The sequence below is a fragment of the Meles meles genome, chromosome 9 (assembly GCF_922984935.1).
Source record: "Meles meles chromosome 9, mMelMel3.1 paternal haplotype, whole genome shotgun sequence".
Classification (NCBI taxonomy): Eukaryota; Metazoa; Chordata; class Mammalia; order Carnivora; family Mustelidae; genus Meles; species Meles meles.
The window spans coordinates 59832315-59847270 of record NC_060074.1 but is presented as its reverse complement, the minus strand read 5'-3'; the positions used below and the strand labels follow the sequence as shown (position 1 = coordinate 59847270).

The 14956-nt window shown below is 38.7% G+C and overlaps 2 protein-coding genes across 5 annotated transcripts in view; one reads left to right on the top strand and one right to left on the bottom strand.

The window, feature by feature from the left end:
* Positions 1-6060, bottom strand: part of GCA (grancalcin) — a 51293-nt gene extending 45233 nt beyond the window's left edge. For 3 of the 4 annotated variants that reach the window (XM_046018166.1, XM_046018167.1, XM_046018168.1), the window contains exons 1-3: positions 5428-5534; positions 5216-5333; positions 4801-4885 (exon numbers count right to left, since the gene is read on the bottom strand). The gene's annotated coding sequence lies outside the window, so the exon portion shown is untranslated. Of the gene's footprint in view, positions 1-4800; positions 4886-5215; positions 5373-5427; positions 5535-5925 lie in introns of those variants that run through there. The other variant, XM_046018165.1, reaches the window with a different exon arrangement.
* Positions 5996-14956, top strand: part of IFIH1 (interferon induced with helicase C domain 1) — a 55430-nt gene continuing 46469 nt past the window's right edge. Inside the window, exons 1-2 of the mRNA XM_046018163.1 lie at positions 5996-6448; positions 14246-14414. Coding sequence (XP_045874119.1) covers positions 5996-6448; positions 14246-14414 — 622 coding nt within the window. The remainder of the gene's footprint in view (positions 6449-14245; positions 14415-14956) is intronic.

Here is a 14956-nt window from a genome sequence, read left to right as displayed (position 1 = left end):
ATCACAGGGTCCTGGGATTGAGCCCACATGGGGCTCCTTACTCAGCAGGGAGTCTGCTTATCCTTCTCCCTCTGCCTCTCTGCCTGCTCCCTCTCTCTCTCAAATAAATAAATTATTTTTAAAAATTAAAAAAATATTCAACTCAAGAATATATTTTATATCCCATTGCATATCTGGCAGTAGAATATGAAATATATTCAGTTTCCATGTGTTAACTTAGTATACTGACATTTTTCACAAAGCAATGCTAGTAACTTGAAATGTTCCACTTTCAAGATCTAAATGTTGAATTTCCCTTCTTTGCCCAGAGTTCACTCTCCCTTCCCCTATACATCTTCTTCTTCTATTCTTATTAATCCTGCTCCTCAAATTCATCACAACTTCTAGTCCTTAGGTGGCTCTCTAGAGCCATGGTCTCCAAGTACTTTGACTTTTTTCCTGATTCCTTATCAGCAAAAATATCTGAACATGGACCCTAATAAAAGTATATATACTTAGAAAATCTTTACAGGTACAACTATAAATAGAAATTTCTATAAAATAGAAATAAAATAAAATAAAATTTCTATAAAATAGAAATAAAAATTAAATAGTAAGGCATTAGATGAAGATGAAATAAGATTGTTCAATGTAACTGATATAAACCAGTGCATTAATAATAAAACACATTTTGTAGTTGATAATGCTTTATTATTTTTTTTTCAAAGATTTTATGTATTTATATGACAGAAAGAGACACAGCGAGAGAGGGAACACAAGCAGGGGGAGTGGGAAAGGGAGAAGCAGACCTCCCGCCGAGCAGGGAGCCCAATGCAGGGCTCCATCCCAGGACCCTGGGATCATGACCCGAGCCGAAGGCAGAGGCTTTAAACCACTGAGCCACCCAGGTGCCCCTCTGCTTTATTATTTTAGAAAAATCTTAGTTTAACACTTTGTTGTTTAGTAAATCAAAAAGATTAATTTATCTTAATACTTGATTTCAGTAACTCATTCTACTTCAAAATTTTGTCAGTTATAATATGAGCAGGTGAAATAAAGATATTTAACTAATTGTAGAGGTTTATATATTAAGTGATTACAACAGCAACCTCTCAATCAGAATGAACATAGGCTTAGACATCTAACACCAAGTGTTTTTACCAGTTAAGCATCAACCATAATTTCAAGGAAAAAACAATGGCACTCTAATTATATTTGGCTGTATTTGCTTTTAACCATTAATTTTAAAATAAAGTAAAAAAAAAAAAAAGGCCAATCTATGACTTTGAGCTCTAGGTGTTGTTTTAAAAAGACAACATGTCCAAGTGACTGTTTTGAAAGGATTAAGCTATAGAGGAAGAATTTGGAAAAATAGATGTTTGGAAAATTTTTCACTGAGTCCTGATATTTTTTCCCAACATTGTTTGTTATATAGAAACACTTTTACATGTGCATGCTTGAAACCAGAATTGTATAACTGAAATGGTAGAAATAATTAAGAAATGAGTATTAGGATCTAACAACCTTAGCTAAAATTCCTTTTTCTGTTTTGGACTTCTGCCCTCTCAGTAAACTTTCTGCTAAATCAGTCTATCAGCTTCTGTTTCTTGAAAAAAGTGATCCTATCTAAAAACTCAATCATATGGCTAGTTATTATATAGGCTTATGTACATAACTAATTTGTTTCCACTATAAATTGTGCATTCTTTGAGAGGTAGCACCAACTCTTACTCATTGCTTGTAGTTACTTCTTGGACACCTAAAATGCCAGGTCTGGTGCTAAGTGCTTTACAGTCTAGCCCTTGAACAACCTTATGGCCTGGCCTGGTACTGGTATCTTGCTCGTTTCACAAGTGAGAAACTTCAGGTGATTTTCCTTAGACCACAAAGCAACTAAGACGCAGCGCTGAGGTGTGAGTACTGACATTCTGGCTCAGGGTCATCATGCTTAATCAGAGCACCATACTGCTAAGTTAAGGACACCTAGCCTTAAATGAAACAGAGTCGGCACTTTATTGGTACAAGTTGGTAACAACTGAAGGAACAGAAAAACAATATTAGAAGCATTTCCTTATTGAACTAGATTTATTATAATTTAATTGAGGGAAAAAAAGCATACTGTTGTTATACTGTAGTTCTAGTTTGTCAAAGAAGTGGCAGCTATGATTTTTACTATTTCTCAGCTGTAGAAATCTGAGATGACAGGTTGGATAACAGCAGGAATTTGTTATCTCATATCTTCCTGAATTACTGTTTAGAGAACAAAATGCTACAGGTGACTTTTTAAAAATTGATGGGGACTGAAATGTTTCTTTTGGGTTTAAAAAGAAAAGGCAGGTCTAGAGAAAAGTAAAAGACATAGATTGACAAGACTTCCTACCCCAAAGAAGAAAGGAAATAGAAACTTACATTTAGAAAACAAAGAGGAGAATGAAAATGAAAGTTATTAGAGGAAGCTTGACAGAAGAAAACATCTATTCAAAGAAAAAGCAAAAAATAAACTAAATCACAATGCAAAATTATAGATAAAGAAAAAAGAGACATTTTGAGAGACTGAGGCTTGGCTTTCTCCCCCCTCAATCTCCTCCCTCCAGAAGGGTCCTATCAAGATTATGGAAGATTCCTTTCTACTTTCCTTCTGGTGCTCTTACTCACACTCAGTCTTCATCATTCAGTCCTCATCTCTCAAAGTGACTCTTACTTGAGAGTAAATATGAATTGTTATTGATAGATATTATGGAGTGCTGGTGGTGAGAATTAGAGGGTGTCTATATGAAAAATCAGCTAGTAAAACTGTAGTGTGCATTATTATCTAGGTCTTACTAACATCAGGAACAAGACAAGAGGCCCACTTTCACCACTCATATTCAACATAGTACTGAGGTCCTGGCCAGAGCTATCAGGCAGGAAAAAGAAATAAAAGGTATCAGAATTGGACAAAAAGAAGTAAAATTGTCTCTATTTGTAGATGACATGATTTCATACAGAGAAAATCCCAAGGACTCCAACAAAAACCTGTTAGTTCTAATCAACTAATTCAGTAAAGTTGTAGGATATGAAATCAATGTACAAAATTCAGTAGCATTTCTATACACTAACAACAAATTATGTGAAAAAGAAATAAAGAAAACAATTCCATTTATGATAGCATCAGAAACAACAAAATACTTAGGAATGGATCTTACTATAGATCTCATAGCATTTGTTTCTAAGTGGCACAGTGCCTATTTTCTAGCTATTATTTGGTATCTGTCTTCCCACTTCCATTTGAATGTAAGCGCCATAAAATTAGAAGCTTTGCTCAGTTTTATTAACTACACAAGAGCAGCATCGATCATATTGCAAGTACTTATAATAAATATTTTTAAATGACTGCATGAATGAATGACATAATCTGAACAGCAAACATGTAAGCTTCTACTTTTGACCCTTGGTCATCCAAATAGCAATTTGATGGTGTTAGGATGATGGTATTATTTCCCCATATTTAGCCATCAATCCCTTTGTATCCACCAGTGTCTGACATTCAAGAACAGAAGAATGGGCATCAGGGGACAGAATGGTTTTTGGTTGCTTGGTTGGCTTTTGTTTTAATGTACAGAATGAAACCTGTCAGCACCTCCAGTGCAGGGGTGGAGGGAATTTCTTGGAATAGTCCTAAAAGATATCTTCATAGACCCAATAACTAAAATTGATAATTTGAATACTTTTGTAAAAACATATAATTTAATCTCTTTTTTTAAAGATTTACTTTGAGAGAGAGAGAGGGAGCGTGAGCAAGTGGGGAGAGAGGCAGAGGGAGAGGAGACAATCTCAAGCCAACCCCCCACTGAGTGCAGACCCTGACGTGAAGCTAGATCTCACAAACCCATCAGATCACGACCTGAACTGAAATCAAGAGTCAGACACTTAAGCAACTGACCCCTTAATCTCTCTCTTTTTTTAGGTACAAGGTCAAATCCCAAAATTAATACATACTGGTATTTTATGAAGAAACAGAAAAGAATAATATAAAGCAGGTCCACCTGCAAGGCCAAAGTTTATTTCACTTCAGTAACTTTCACTATGTGTTTGACATTAGACCAGCCACTAAGATCAAGGCAAATAAAATTCCCATTGAGGGTAATCAGCAAGAACCTCCTGGTTAGGACCTACTGTTTGTATTCTACCGGTTAGTGTGTACACATGGCCTCTCTTCAAGCAGCTTACAATCCTACAGAGAAGAAAATAGCTTAGCTACATAATATAATTAGAGCATAAAATAAGATAACATGCTATAAAGAGCTCACCTGAGTATTTTGTATGTCTCTGAGAAAAACAAGGACCCTGAATTTCTCTTATCCAGTCCAAAGCAGCAGTAGGCTCCCCTGTCCTATCTAAACTCCATTGAATATGCTTAGCTAAGAGATTACTTTTCCTAAATGTATCTTTTTAATGGCTTAACTGACCCCTCCCTTCTCCACATAATTCTAGACCATGAGGTTCTCAGGGTGAAGCATACACACTACCACCCACAGGCCCCCAGGACTGCCGAATGTGAGTAGTAACCTGAAGGACTCACTTTTATGTGGCTTCTGTACTGAACCAAAGCTGCCATTTTTCAGTGTGGGTGTCTTTTTTTTCCCTCATGACATAGACAAATGTTGATGTTTACTACAAGTTGGTACATTAGTTGCTAATTAAGTTCCTCACTGCTCCAGCCAAAACTTTCTGTATTGAATCCAAGAAAAGAATGGCAGCTATATCAAAAATAAGTTGTTGGGGATTTTTGTTTTGTTTTATTAAAGGAAAGTTGTATATTAAAGAGTATGGGGAACTTACAGGCTGGGAGATAGAAAACCTTCATTCTTGGCTTGCTCTTAAACTGAGTTGGTGGTTAGAGTCCCTCTGCGTCTGTCACCAAGCCCTGGTCAAAGCCAAACAAATACTACAGTTTACACATCAGGCAGTCAAATAAACCGTTTATCATTATTCCCTCTTTTTCATACCCACAAATTCTCAGAGGAAAGAGCTGACTTGGGCGGACCCACGGGAAGTCACGTTTACTCTAGACCGGGTGCAAAGTTCATTCATCCTGGGGCTCTGAGTTCACACCTCTCTGGAAAGATGTCTTCGTAGTTTTATTTTCTCCACCTGCTTCCTGCTTGTGACCATCTTACCTCCAGACCCGGGGGAAGGGTGCGTGGGGGGGGGGGGGGTACGTGGAGGGGTCGCGGGGGGGTGGGGCAGAACCCACCTGTATGCACCAGCCGAGGGTAACTCCTTCTTGCTGGCGTCAGGGTCCGGGGCTGTTTCTCTTCTCTTCTGGGCCGGGAAGTCCCGCATCACGCGCTTCCAAGCACTTCACATTTTCGCTGACCGGGTTGGGGGGAGGGGGCGGTAATGCAAGGCGGCTGTGGGAAAGAAGTCTGAGTTTTGAGGCAGAACCCGACGCAAAAGTCAAAATACCTGCGGGCGGAGACTGGCTGAATCGCGGCTTTCGAATTCGCTTTCCTTTTCTGTTTCCAACAGCGCCTGCCACCAAAACACTGTCCCTGCCACAGCCGACCGAAGGGCGTCTCCTGCGCTGGGAAACCAACACATCCCCGCCCCGGCGGATTACGTCTGGAAAGGCCCGAGGAGGACGCGGAGAATCGAAACAGAAACCCAACTCCGGCGAACTACAAGAACTGCCTTGCGGAAAGCGGGGCTCAAAGCTCCCACCGGAGTTGGTGGCGGCGGCATCTGCGTCCCCGGCCAGGGCGAGCACAGCCGAGAGTCGGAGGGATCGCGCCCGCTTGCAGCTTCGAGCCGCCGCGTCCCTGGGACCCGCCCCCTGCTCAGGTGCGGCCGACCGAGCACCCCCTGTCCCGCGCGCCGCCCTGGGGGTCCTGCGGGCCCCTGGCTCGTCAGGCACAGCGCTGCGGACCCTGCGGGTCCAAACCGACCGCGGGACACCCAGCTCACCTGTTGAGCAGAGAACAGCAAACCGTCCGTCTGTTTGGGAGACTCCTCTCCCTTCGCTGCGAGAGGAAAGATGTCGAACGGCTATTCTGCAGACAAGAGTTTCTGCTATCTCATCTCGTGTTTCAGGGCCAGAGTGAAAACGTACATCCAGGTGGAGCCGGTGCTGGACTACCTGGACTTTCTGCCCAATGACTTGAAGGAGCAGATCCAGAGGACGGCGGTCAACGCTGGGAACATGCAGGCGGCTGATGAACTTCTGAACGCTTTGGAGAAGGGAGGCTGGCCCCCAGGCTGGACTAGACAATTTCTGGTGGCCCTTCAGAGAGCAGGCAGCGTTTTAGCCGCCCGCTACCTGAACCCAGAGCTCACTGACCTGCCTTCGCCATCCTCCGAGAACGCTCATGATGAGTGTCTCCAATTGCTGAACCTCCTCCAGCCCACCCTGGTGGACAGACTTCTGGTTAGAGATGTCTTGGATAAGTGTGTGGAGAAGAAACTGTTGACAAATGAAGACCGTAATCGGGTAGGTGTCAGTTCAGAGGGAGGCAGAGTTTGTAACTCGGGGTTGCTCCTTCCTTTGGCCCACTCCAAATGTTCTTTGATATCTCTGGGTAAATTTGGCTCCCTCCTTTCTTGAGAAGAGAATAGTTAGGCACTGAACATATTTTGAGAATTAGAGTACAAAGAAAGCTCTTTTTCTAACCCTTTCACTAAAAGAAGCCAAAAAGGTGTTAATTCCGAAATAGTAACTCGTACTAATAGATAACATTTATTGAGCACTTAGGCGCTTAGCTTCATTTGCAAAACTTATGATCAGAGTTCATGCTCCCAATGATTCATTACTCTTTTTAAGGTTATTAATGTTGTTTTACAGATGGGAAAACTGAGGTAGGTTATGTAACTTGCCCAAGGGGTCCTGGGAAAGCAGTAGCAGACTTAGGGATTTAGGTTCTGGTGGTCTACAATTTTATCCCTCACTTTATATAGTTCGATAGAACAGGTATCAGCAAACCATGACCCATGGTCTAAGTCTAGCCTATTACAAGTTCTTGCAGGCCCAAACACTAAGAATAGTTTTCACGTTTTTAAATTTCCAGTGCTCATAAAGAAAGTTTTATTGGAACAGAGCCATGCTCATTCATTTACATACTACAGCTGCTTTCGCACTTTAAGAGCAGTTGAACAGAGACCATACAGCCCACAAAGCTTACAGTATTAATTATCTGAACTTTACAGAAAAAAAACTGCCAATCTTTGGCCTATATTGTTATATATTATGCCATTTGATCTTGGTCCAAATGGAAAAATTACGTCACACATATTCTTTTTTTTTTTTTTTAGTCAAAGTTACGACATTCTCTGGGATTAAAAACCATAGATAATTTATTGGAAAAAAATGTTGCCAGTTGCAATTTTTCATGTTAGCAAAGGCATTTTGACAGGGTGAATTTTACAGGTCACTTGACACTTAATGTAATGTTTCTTTGTTCATTGTTTTTCAATGAACAAGGATGTGAAGTATAGAAATGCTGACCTACGTTGAACGTGACTTATTCTGGTTTGTAAGTAAATAAATATCTTATTTTGAAAAGCGTGTAAGCAAATAACCAAACCCATGAATAAAAGTCAAAGGCTTTGTCTAACATGCTATGATTCTGACTTTTTCTTTCCTCTCTCTCTCTCTCTCTCTTTCTTTCTTTCTTTTGGATTCATCAGTTGTTTGTGTCTTCATTACAAAGTTCTGGACATTGGTCTCATGTTAGCCTGTGATGTAACTTTGTCTTTAGTAACTAAAGTTGATAGTCCTTTGTATACTTGACAGCCATAGGGCCTGTCCAAAGACCCAAGCATGCATCTAATTTTGATGGCTGGTTTTCCCAACAAGTAAATTACTTTACACTGTTGTCTGTAACGTTTATGTAGTTTTGTGTATTGAGAACCAGCTAGAACGCATTATAGTAGTCCAGCTGGATATGACAAATGTGTACATCACTGTGGCAGAATCTTAATTTGGAAGACAGTATGCAGCCTTCAAGCCAGCTGGAGATGGAAGATGGCATTTCCAGCCACAGTAGCTGTTAGGAAGTCCAGAAGCAACAGAGTCCAGTAACACCACAAAGCTGTTTATGTTTGGTGGGTATGATGTCCCGATTGCCAGCGAAACAGCACTTCTCCTTATTTACTCTAAATACTTCTGCCTATCAGCATCACTTTTGTCTTGCCTGGATTGAATTTCCGCCAGCTAGATTTTATCCAAGTTCTTGATTCTGGCAAGCTTGGAGGCAGCTAGCAGTAATGCAAGGGATTTGACACAAAGAAGATGTAGAGTAAAAGGACATTTATGTACTGGGTAGCAGTTAAAGTCAAAGCAACCCAAACTCTCCCTCAAATTCATATTTCAAAAGAGACTCTGAAAGATGGAGGAGCTATGCATTTGAAGCTTTCTGAGGAGGAGTAGTGTCTCTGTGACATTCTGGAATCATGTCTACATGTCGTTTTACATGTATCATCAAAGCTATCAAAGACAATGGAAAAATAAGCTATGGGAGACAGTGGGAAAGAAGCATTAGGTTTAGAAGAATCTGTATTGATATGGGGGTCATTGATGAATATTTATCTCAAAACAGCAAAGTGTACTGGGGAAAAACATGAGAATTTAGAATGGGAAACCTGGATTTGAGATCTATGTTTGTTTCTTACTCTGTGTGTTACTTTGGGTCAAGTTATTTAAGTTCCTTGATCCTAAATTTACCCATGAAAATGGACATAATGTCTCCTCTCACTCATGGTACCTTAGTGAATATAAATGAGAAATCATGTTTATGAAAAAGCTTTTTAATGAATAATAATAATAAAGAGTTGTTTTGACATGATGACGATGATGACTTTTATCATCATTCACTAGGTTACAACTCCTTGTGAATTTAAAGTTTCAGAGATTTAGGTGAGTCAACCACATTGAAACTGAGATCTGCTTAAAGCCCCTGCATTAAACTGGGTTTCCAAGGAAAAACTGTCTTTCATTTTTAGAAACCTAGCCAGGACTAGGTATAGAACTGGTACTTAATAAGTATTAACTGATTGATTGAATTTATTTCCCACAAGTTGTCTGGGATAAGGGATAAGAACACATGATGTCATGGATTGCCAGGCATTTGGAAATGGATGGATGATGGACATAAGATCTCCAAATTTGCTTTTGGATATCCTAAAGTAATATTTGACTAAGAAGTCAGGACTTCTAAAAAATATTTTATTTTAATTATTTTCCTGTTTTCTAGCAGACATTTTCTACTTGGTCTGTCATTTTAGTTTATGGTTCTCATGTCCATCCCTGCAACCCTTCATACACCAGAGCTTCTGGAAATTATCCTAGATTTAGTTTTGTATCCAGCAAGTACCCAAAGAAACTTATTTAACGAATTGACTATTCAGTCATTTGGTTTAAATTTATGGAGTGACATCTTGTGGCAGATATCATGGCAGTGATGAAAAGACTAGATAATAATGCTGATACTGTCTGTGCTGTCATGGAGCTTATGTTGTAGTGTTGATCAGTATTCATTCTTCTAATAAATAGTTAATGTCTAGTGTATGCAAGGCAACATTGTAAATAGTGGAGAGTCAACAATAAATACAAGAATCACTTTACAGATCGTTATAATATAATGATCCTTAATAGAAAGGGGCTGCCCCTGTACTGACCTGCTTTTATTTTAGGCTGCTTCGTGACCTCTTGGCACATGTATTGACTTAAACATCCATGAACTCTGAAAAAGAGGTGAACATATACATTTCCAGTGTCTTAATATCAGTCTGAGCAGATGAAGAGAGGTTCATGTTTCAGTCCTGGCCAGTTCAAAGCATTAAACATCCAGAGTCCAGGAAGACCCCATATGCCTTAAATTTACATGGGAGAACCAGAGATACTTTGTTCAGTCCAGCTAGAAACCAAGTCCAGTGGTCCTTATATGAAGCAAAAAGATGAGTCAGTCTCTCCCGGCTCATTATATTGTCAGGTAAATTAGTATGTGTAAGAATTTTATTAGGAAGAAAAAGTACTAGTAAGAAGTTAGTTATGTCAATGTGATGATATGTATTCATTTAGAAACACATTAACTTTTCTTTAATGTTATTCCTTTTACATTTATTAGCTAGAATTCTTTTTTTATTAACATATAATGTATTATTTGTTTCAAGGGTACAGGTCTGTGAATCATCAGTCTTAGACAATTCACAGCATTCACCATAGCACATATCTTCCCCAATTCATCACCCAGCCACCCCATCCCTCCCACCCCCCTTCCCTCCAGCACATTAACTTTTTATGGGGAACTAGTTTTTTTTTTAAATCTCTTTTTAAATTTAAATTAAATTAATTAACATATAATGTATTATTGGTTTCAAATGTAGAGGTCAGTGATTCATCAGTCTTATATGACACCCAGTGCTCATTACATCACATGCCTTTCCTAATGTCCATCATCCAATTATCCCATCCCGCAACCCCCCTCCCCTCCAGCAACCCTCAGTTTATTTCTTATGATTTACACAGCCTTCTCTTATGGTCTCCCTCTCTGATTTTGCCTTGTTTTATTTTTTTCCCCTCTTCCTATGGGGAACTAATTTTTATTTTATTTTATTAAGATTTTATTTATTTATTTGACAGAGAGACAGCAAGAGAGGGAATACAAGCAGAGGGAGTGGGAGAGGGAGAAGCAGGCCTCCTGCCAAGCAGGGAGCCTGATGTAGGGCTTGATCCCAGGAGCCTGGGATCATGACCTGAGCCAAAGGCAGATGCTTAAAGACTGTGCCACCCAGGCACCTGAGGAACTAGCTTTTAAAAATTCTTTGTTTTTAACAAGTTTTGCTTCCTGATTTACTGGTGTGAGAGCTGAGCTCTGCTGTGTTTAAAAAAAATCACCATTATATTTAAATTGTTATCTAAGATTTTTATGAAGGAGAGAAAACATTTTTATCAAAGAATTTTGTCAGCAAGCCAGTGCCTAGTGGAAATATCATTGATTTCTGATGGAAAGAAAAAACATAGATCAAATAATTTAGAATGTGAAAGCATGTAATTGTATTACCAACAAATTCACATTTATTTTATATCCTATAAATTAGTTAAAAATGTATCATAGATATTCTAAACTGCATATTTAGAGAAAATGCTCAGTGGGGGAGGAGCATGAGAATCATTACATGTCCTGTTGAAGTCTCAAGTCTAAGTACTCACCTCTCAAGAATTTCCATAATCAAGTTTAATGTTGGGATCTAATGTCTCTAGCATGTTTTAGAAGAACAGATTAAGTAAAAATATATATATATATATATGTATTTACATATACACACACACACACACACACACACACATATATATATATATATATATATATGGCTGTTTCAAAGGGAGCTGATGCTACTTTCTAGCACCCAAATTCAGAAGACTTCTTTAAAAATTCAGAATCTCGATGAAGCTGCTAAAATTGTACAGGTGTTACATGTAGTTCCACTGTTCAAATAATAAAAATATTCATAAGAAATAAGGACATAATGATCCTCAACTGCCTGAACTCAATAAGGACAAAGCAAGCTTGACAAATGTAATTCTACAGTTAAAATCAACTTAACTAATTAATAGTGGAAGAAGATTTAGTGCCTATAATATAATTAGGTTTTTAATGAGAGGATTCATTACAGTGTCCCACTCTTTTTAGAGAAATGCTTCTGATTACTGCTGTCAGATGGATTTAAAGGTGATTAAAGAGTGAGGTAATTAAAAATAGGAATGGTTGAATTAAAAGAAGATGCTCAAACCAGTCTTACTAAAACATCCTAAGCAACTATGGTTTAAGTTAGCAGATAATAATAAAGATGTTAACAAACACCAGAGAAGACAAAAAGTTTCCATTAGGAGATTAATGAAGTTAGACAAAAGGTGAGAAATCAGCAAGAATCTGCTTAGAAAATGCTGTGAGGGAGATGAACTGAAATCACCTAAATTTTATTAAGTCCAGTAGTCATTTTACCCATTTCTTGTCAGAAGATGCTTAAAATTGGAGACAATTAGTAGCTATAATTATAGCTCAGGAAGGCAGTATTTGGCCTCCGAAGTCAGTTGCCTGGGATGAAATTCTACCTTTGCCATTTGCTAGCTTTGTGGCTTCAGAGAGGTAACTGGAATTCTCTGTGTGTCGTTATTTCTGGTCTGAAAAGTGGGTTAATATTGGTTCCTGCTTCAGGGTTTCTGGGCTAATAGGTGCGAAGCCTTTATAATAACATCATTAAGTATTATCTAGTAAGACAAATGTACCCACTGGGTAGAAATCATGCTGCATCTTCTTTTTTTTTTTTTTTTTAAGATTTTATTTATTTATTTGACAGAGAGAGATCACAAGTAGGCAGAGAGGCAGGCAGAGAGAGAGAGAGAGAGAGAGAAGCAGGCTCCCTGCTGAGCAGAGAGCCCGATGCGGGACTCGATCCCAGGACCCTGAGATCATGACCTGAGCTGAAGGCAGCGGCTTAACCCACTGAGCCACCCAGGCGCCCTCATGCTGCATCTTCTGTACTAAGTAGTGTCCACTGGTGAAGTGTTTATAAAGGTTGACGCTTTCTTCAGTCATCCATAATAATAACTAACACTAAATTTGTATCAGGCACCGTTCCAAAAATGCAAACAAATACCTGACACTAAAAAGTTGTAGGATATATTTATAAGACTAGGAAATACACAAATTTAATAGGAAACAATTGGTCTAGCTAGTCAACCCAGATTATACAAGTAGGAGGTGGACAAATGTTCAGAAGGACCTTTGAGAGCAGGTAAGTCTGCATTTCTCATCTAAACTGCTGATTAGAATCGTGAGATCCTTAAAAATTCTGGCTTCCGGGATGCCTGGGTGGCTCAGTTGGTTGAACGGCTGCCTTCGGCTCAGGTCATGATCCTAGCGTCCTGGGATCAAGTCCCATATCGGGCTCCTTGCTCGGCAGAGAGCCTGCTTCTCCCTCTGCCTCTGCCTACCTCTCTGCCTACTTGTGATCTTTCTCTCTCTGTCTCTCTCTCTCTGACAAATAAATAAATAAAATCTTTAAAAAAAAATTCTGGCTTCCTAACACAGACAAAAATAAGTCAGAATCTTTGGGGGTAGATCCCAGACATCAGTGTTTTTAAAGCTCCCCAGGTGTGCCTAATGTGCAGGTGGGGGGGAGGCGAAATTTCTTTTCATTTGCCCCATTCTGCACATGCAGAAGCTGAGGCCCAGAGAGATGAAGACTTTCTTCAAGACACAGCAGGTTGATGATACCCTATCTAATTTCTTTCTGGTCTAAATGTGGCTTGTATTAGTTTTTTCTCCAAATGTTTGGTGCTGAATTAAGTACTGGGAAATGCACTGTGATAATGATTACACAAATGATCCACATTTAAAATGATTTGCAAGTTTAATCTAAAAGAGAAATCAAAGGAAGACTAAAAGTTGTAATGAATAATATAGAAATAATTCTGCCCCATACTTTAAGTAAGGAATATATGTAGAAATAAATTCGCCTCATAATCTTAAATAAACACAAATTTAACAGGGCGCCGGGGTGGCTCAGTGGGTTAAAGCCTCTGCCTTCCACTCAGGTCATGATCCCAGGGTCGTGGGATTGAGCCCCGCATAGGGCTCTCTGCTCGGCGGGGAGCCTCCTTCCCCACCCCTCTCTCTGCCTGCCTCTCTGCCTACTTGTGATCTCTGTCAAATAAATAAATAAAATCTTTAAAAAAACCCCACAAATTTAAGAAAATATTATAGTCATTAATACATATTGCAAATACAAAGTAAACAAGAATATATAAGTAAACAAGAATATAAATCTTGTGATAGTAATTACTTCATAGTAGTGATAGTCAAGAAAGAGGAGTCAGGTAAGAAATATTCGGCTTCTTGTTTATAGACTCCATGGGTTGAAAGAAATAGCAAGTCTAGATATATGGAAAGCAATTGAGGCAAATAGACATCACAGAACTAGAAATGAAAGTCTCTTGCCTCTGTTATTCAGAATGGCCAAGACAGAACATTGACTTCCTAAGTGTCAGTTTTGAATGTCTTGGTGGCTTTAAAAAATGGTGTATATTTAAAAGGGGGCTTGGCCCAGAGATTTGCTCTCTGCTACAATCCAGTTATAAGTGACATTGTTCTCTTCTTTAGTGTTTGGATATAAGCCTTTACCAATACCTACACTTAATTGCTCATTTTTTTTTTAAAAAGGCTAGTTCCTGTTTAAAATTGTTCAGAAGACGTATGATCTTTTTAATTCTGCTTTTCTCTTAAAACAGATTTCTGCTGCAGAAAACAATGGAAATGAATCTGGTGTAAGAGAGTTACTGAAAAGGATTGTGCAGAAAGAAAATTGGTTTTCTGCATTTCTGGCTGCTCTGATTGAAACAGAAAACCATGCCCTTGTTCAAGAGCTAACGGGCACCCCTGATTTTGAAAGCAATGCAGGTATATCTAATTCTACTATAAAAGAGTTTGTACCTTTTCCTTAGTGATTGAGAGTTTAATGAAGCCTATAGAGACACAATGGCAAACACTAAGATATTTAGAATCAAAGTTTCAAAATTGGAAGCGTTTTGAGAAATCATCTATTTTTTTTCTCCTCTTTACAAACGAGGAAACTGCTGCATGGGGAAAGATTAACTTACCAAAGGTCACACATAAAACTCAGCAAACTAGGCTCTTGCCAGCTTTATTTACTTATATATTGGCAGCTGACCCCTAATCTAACATTCTTGCCACTACTTCTCTTATATTGAAAACAAGATGATTACCTAAAATTTTTATCAAAATAATTTATATACTGATTAGATAACCAATAAGTTGGAAGAAAATATTTTAGTGGTTATCATAACTGTGCTGCTAATCTTCTGGTCATTTATATCAATTTTTAAGGAATTTATTAAACATTTGATAAAAGGTCTTTGATTACCAACATATCTCAATGTTACTTCCTGTGAGGTTTTTTTTTTGTCCTTCAATTATAATAA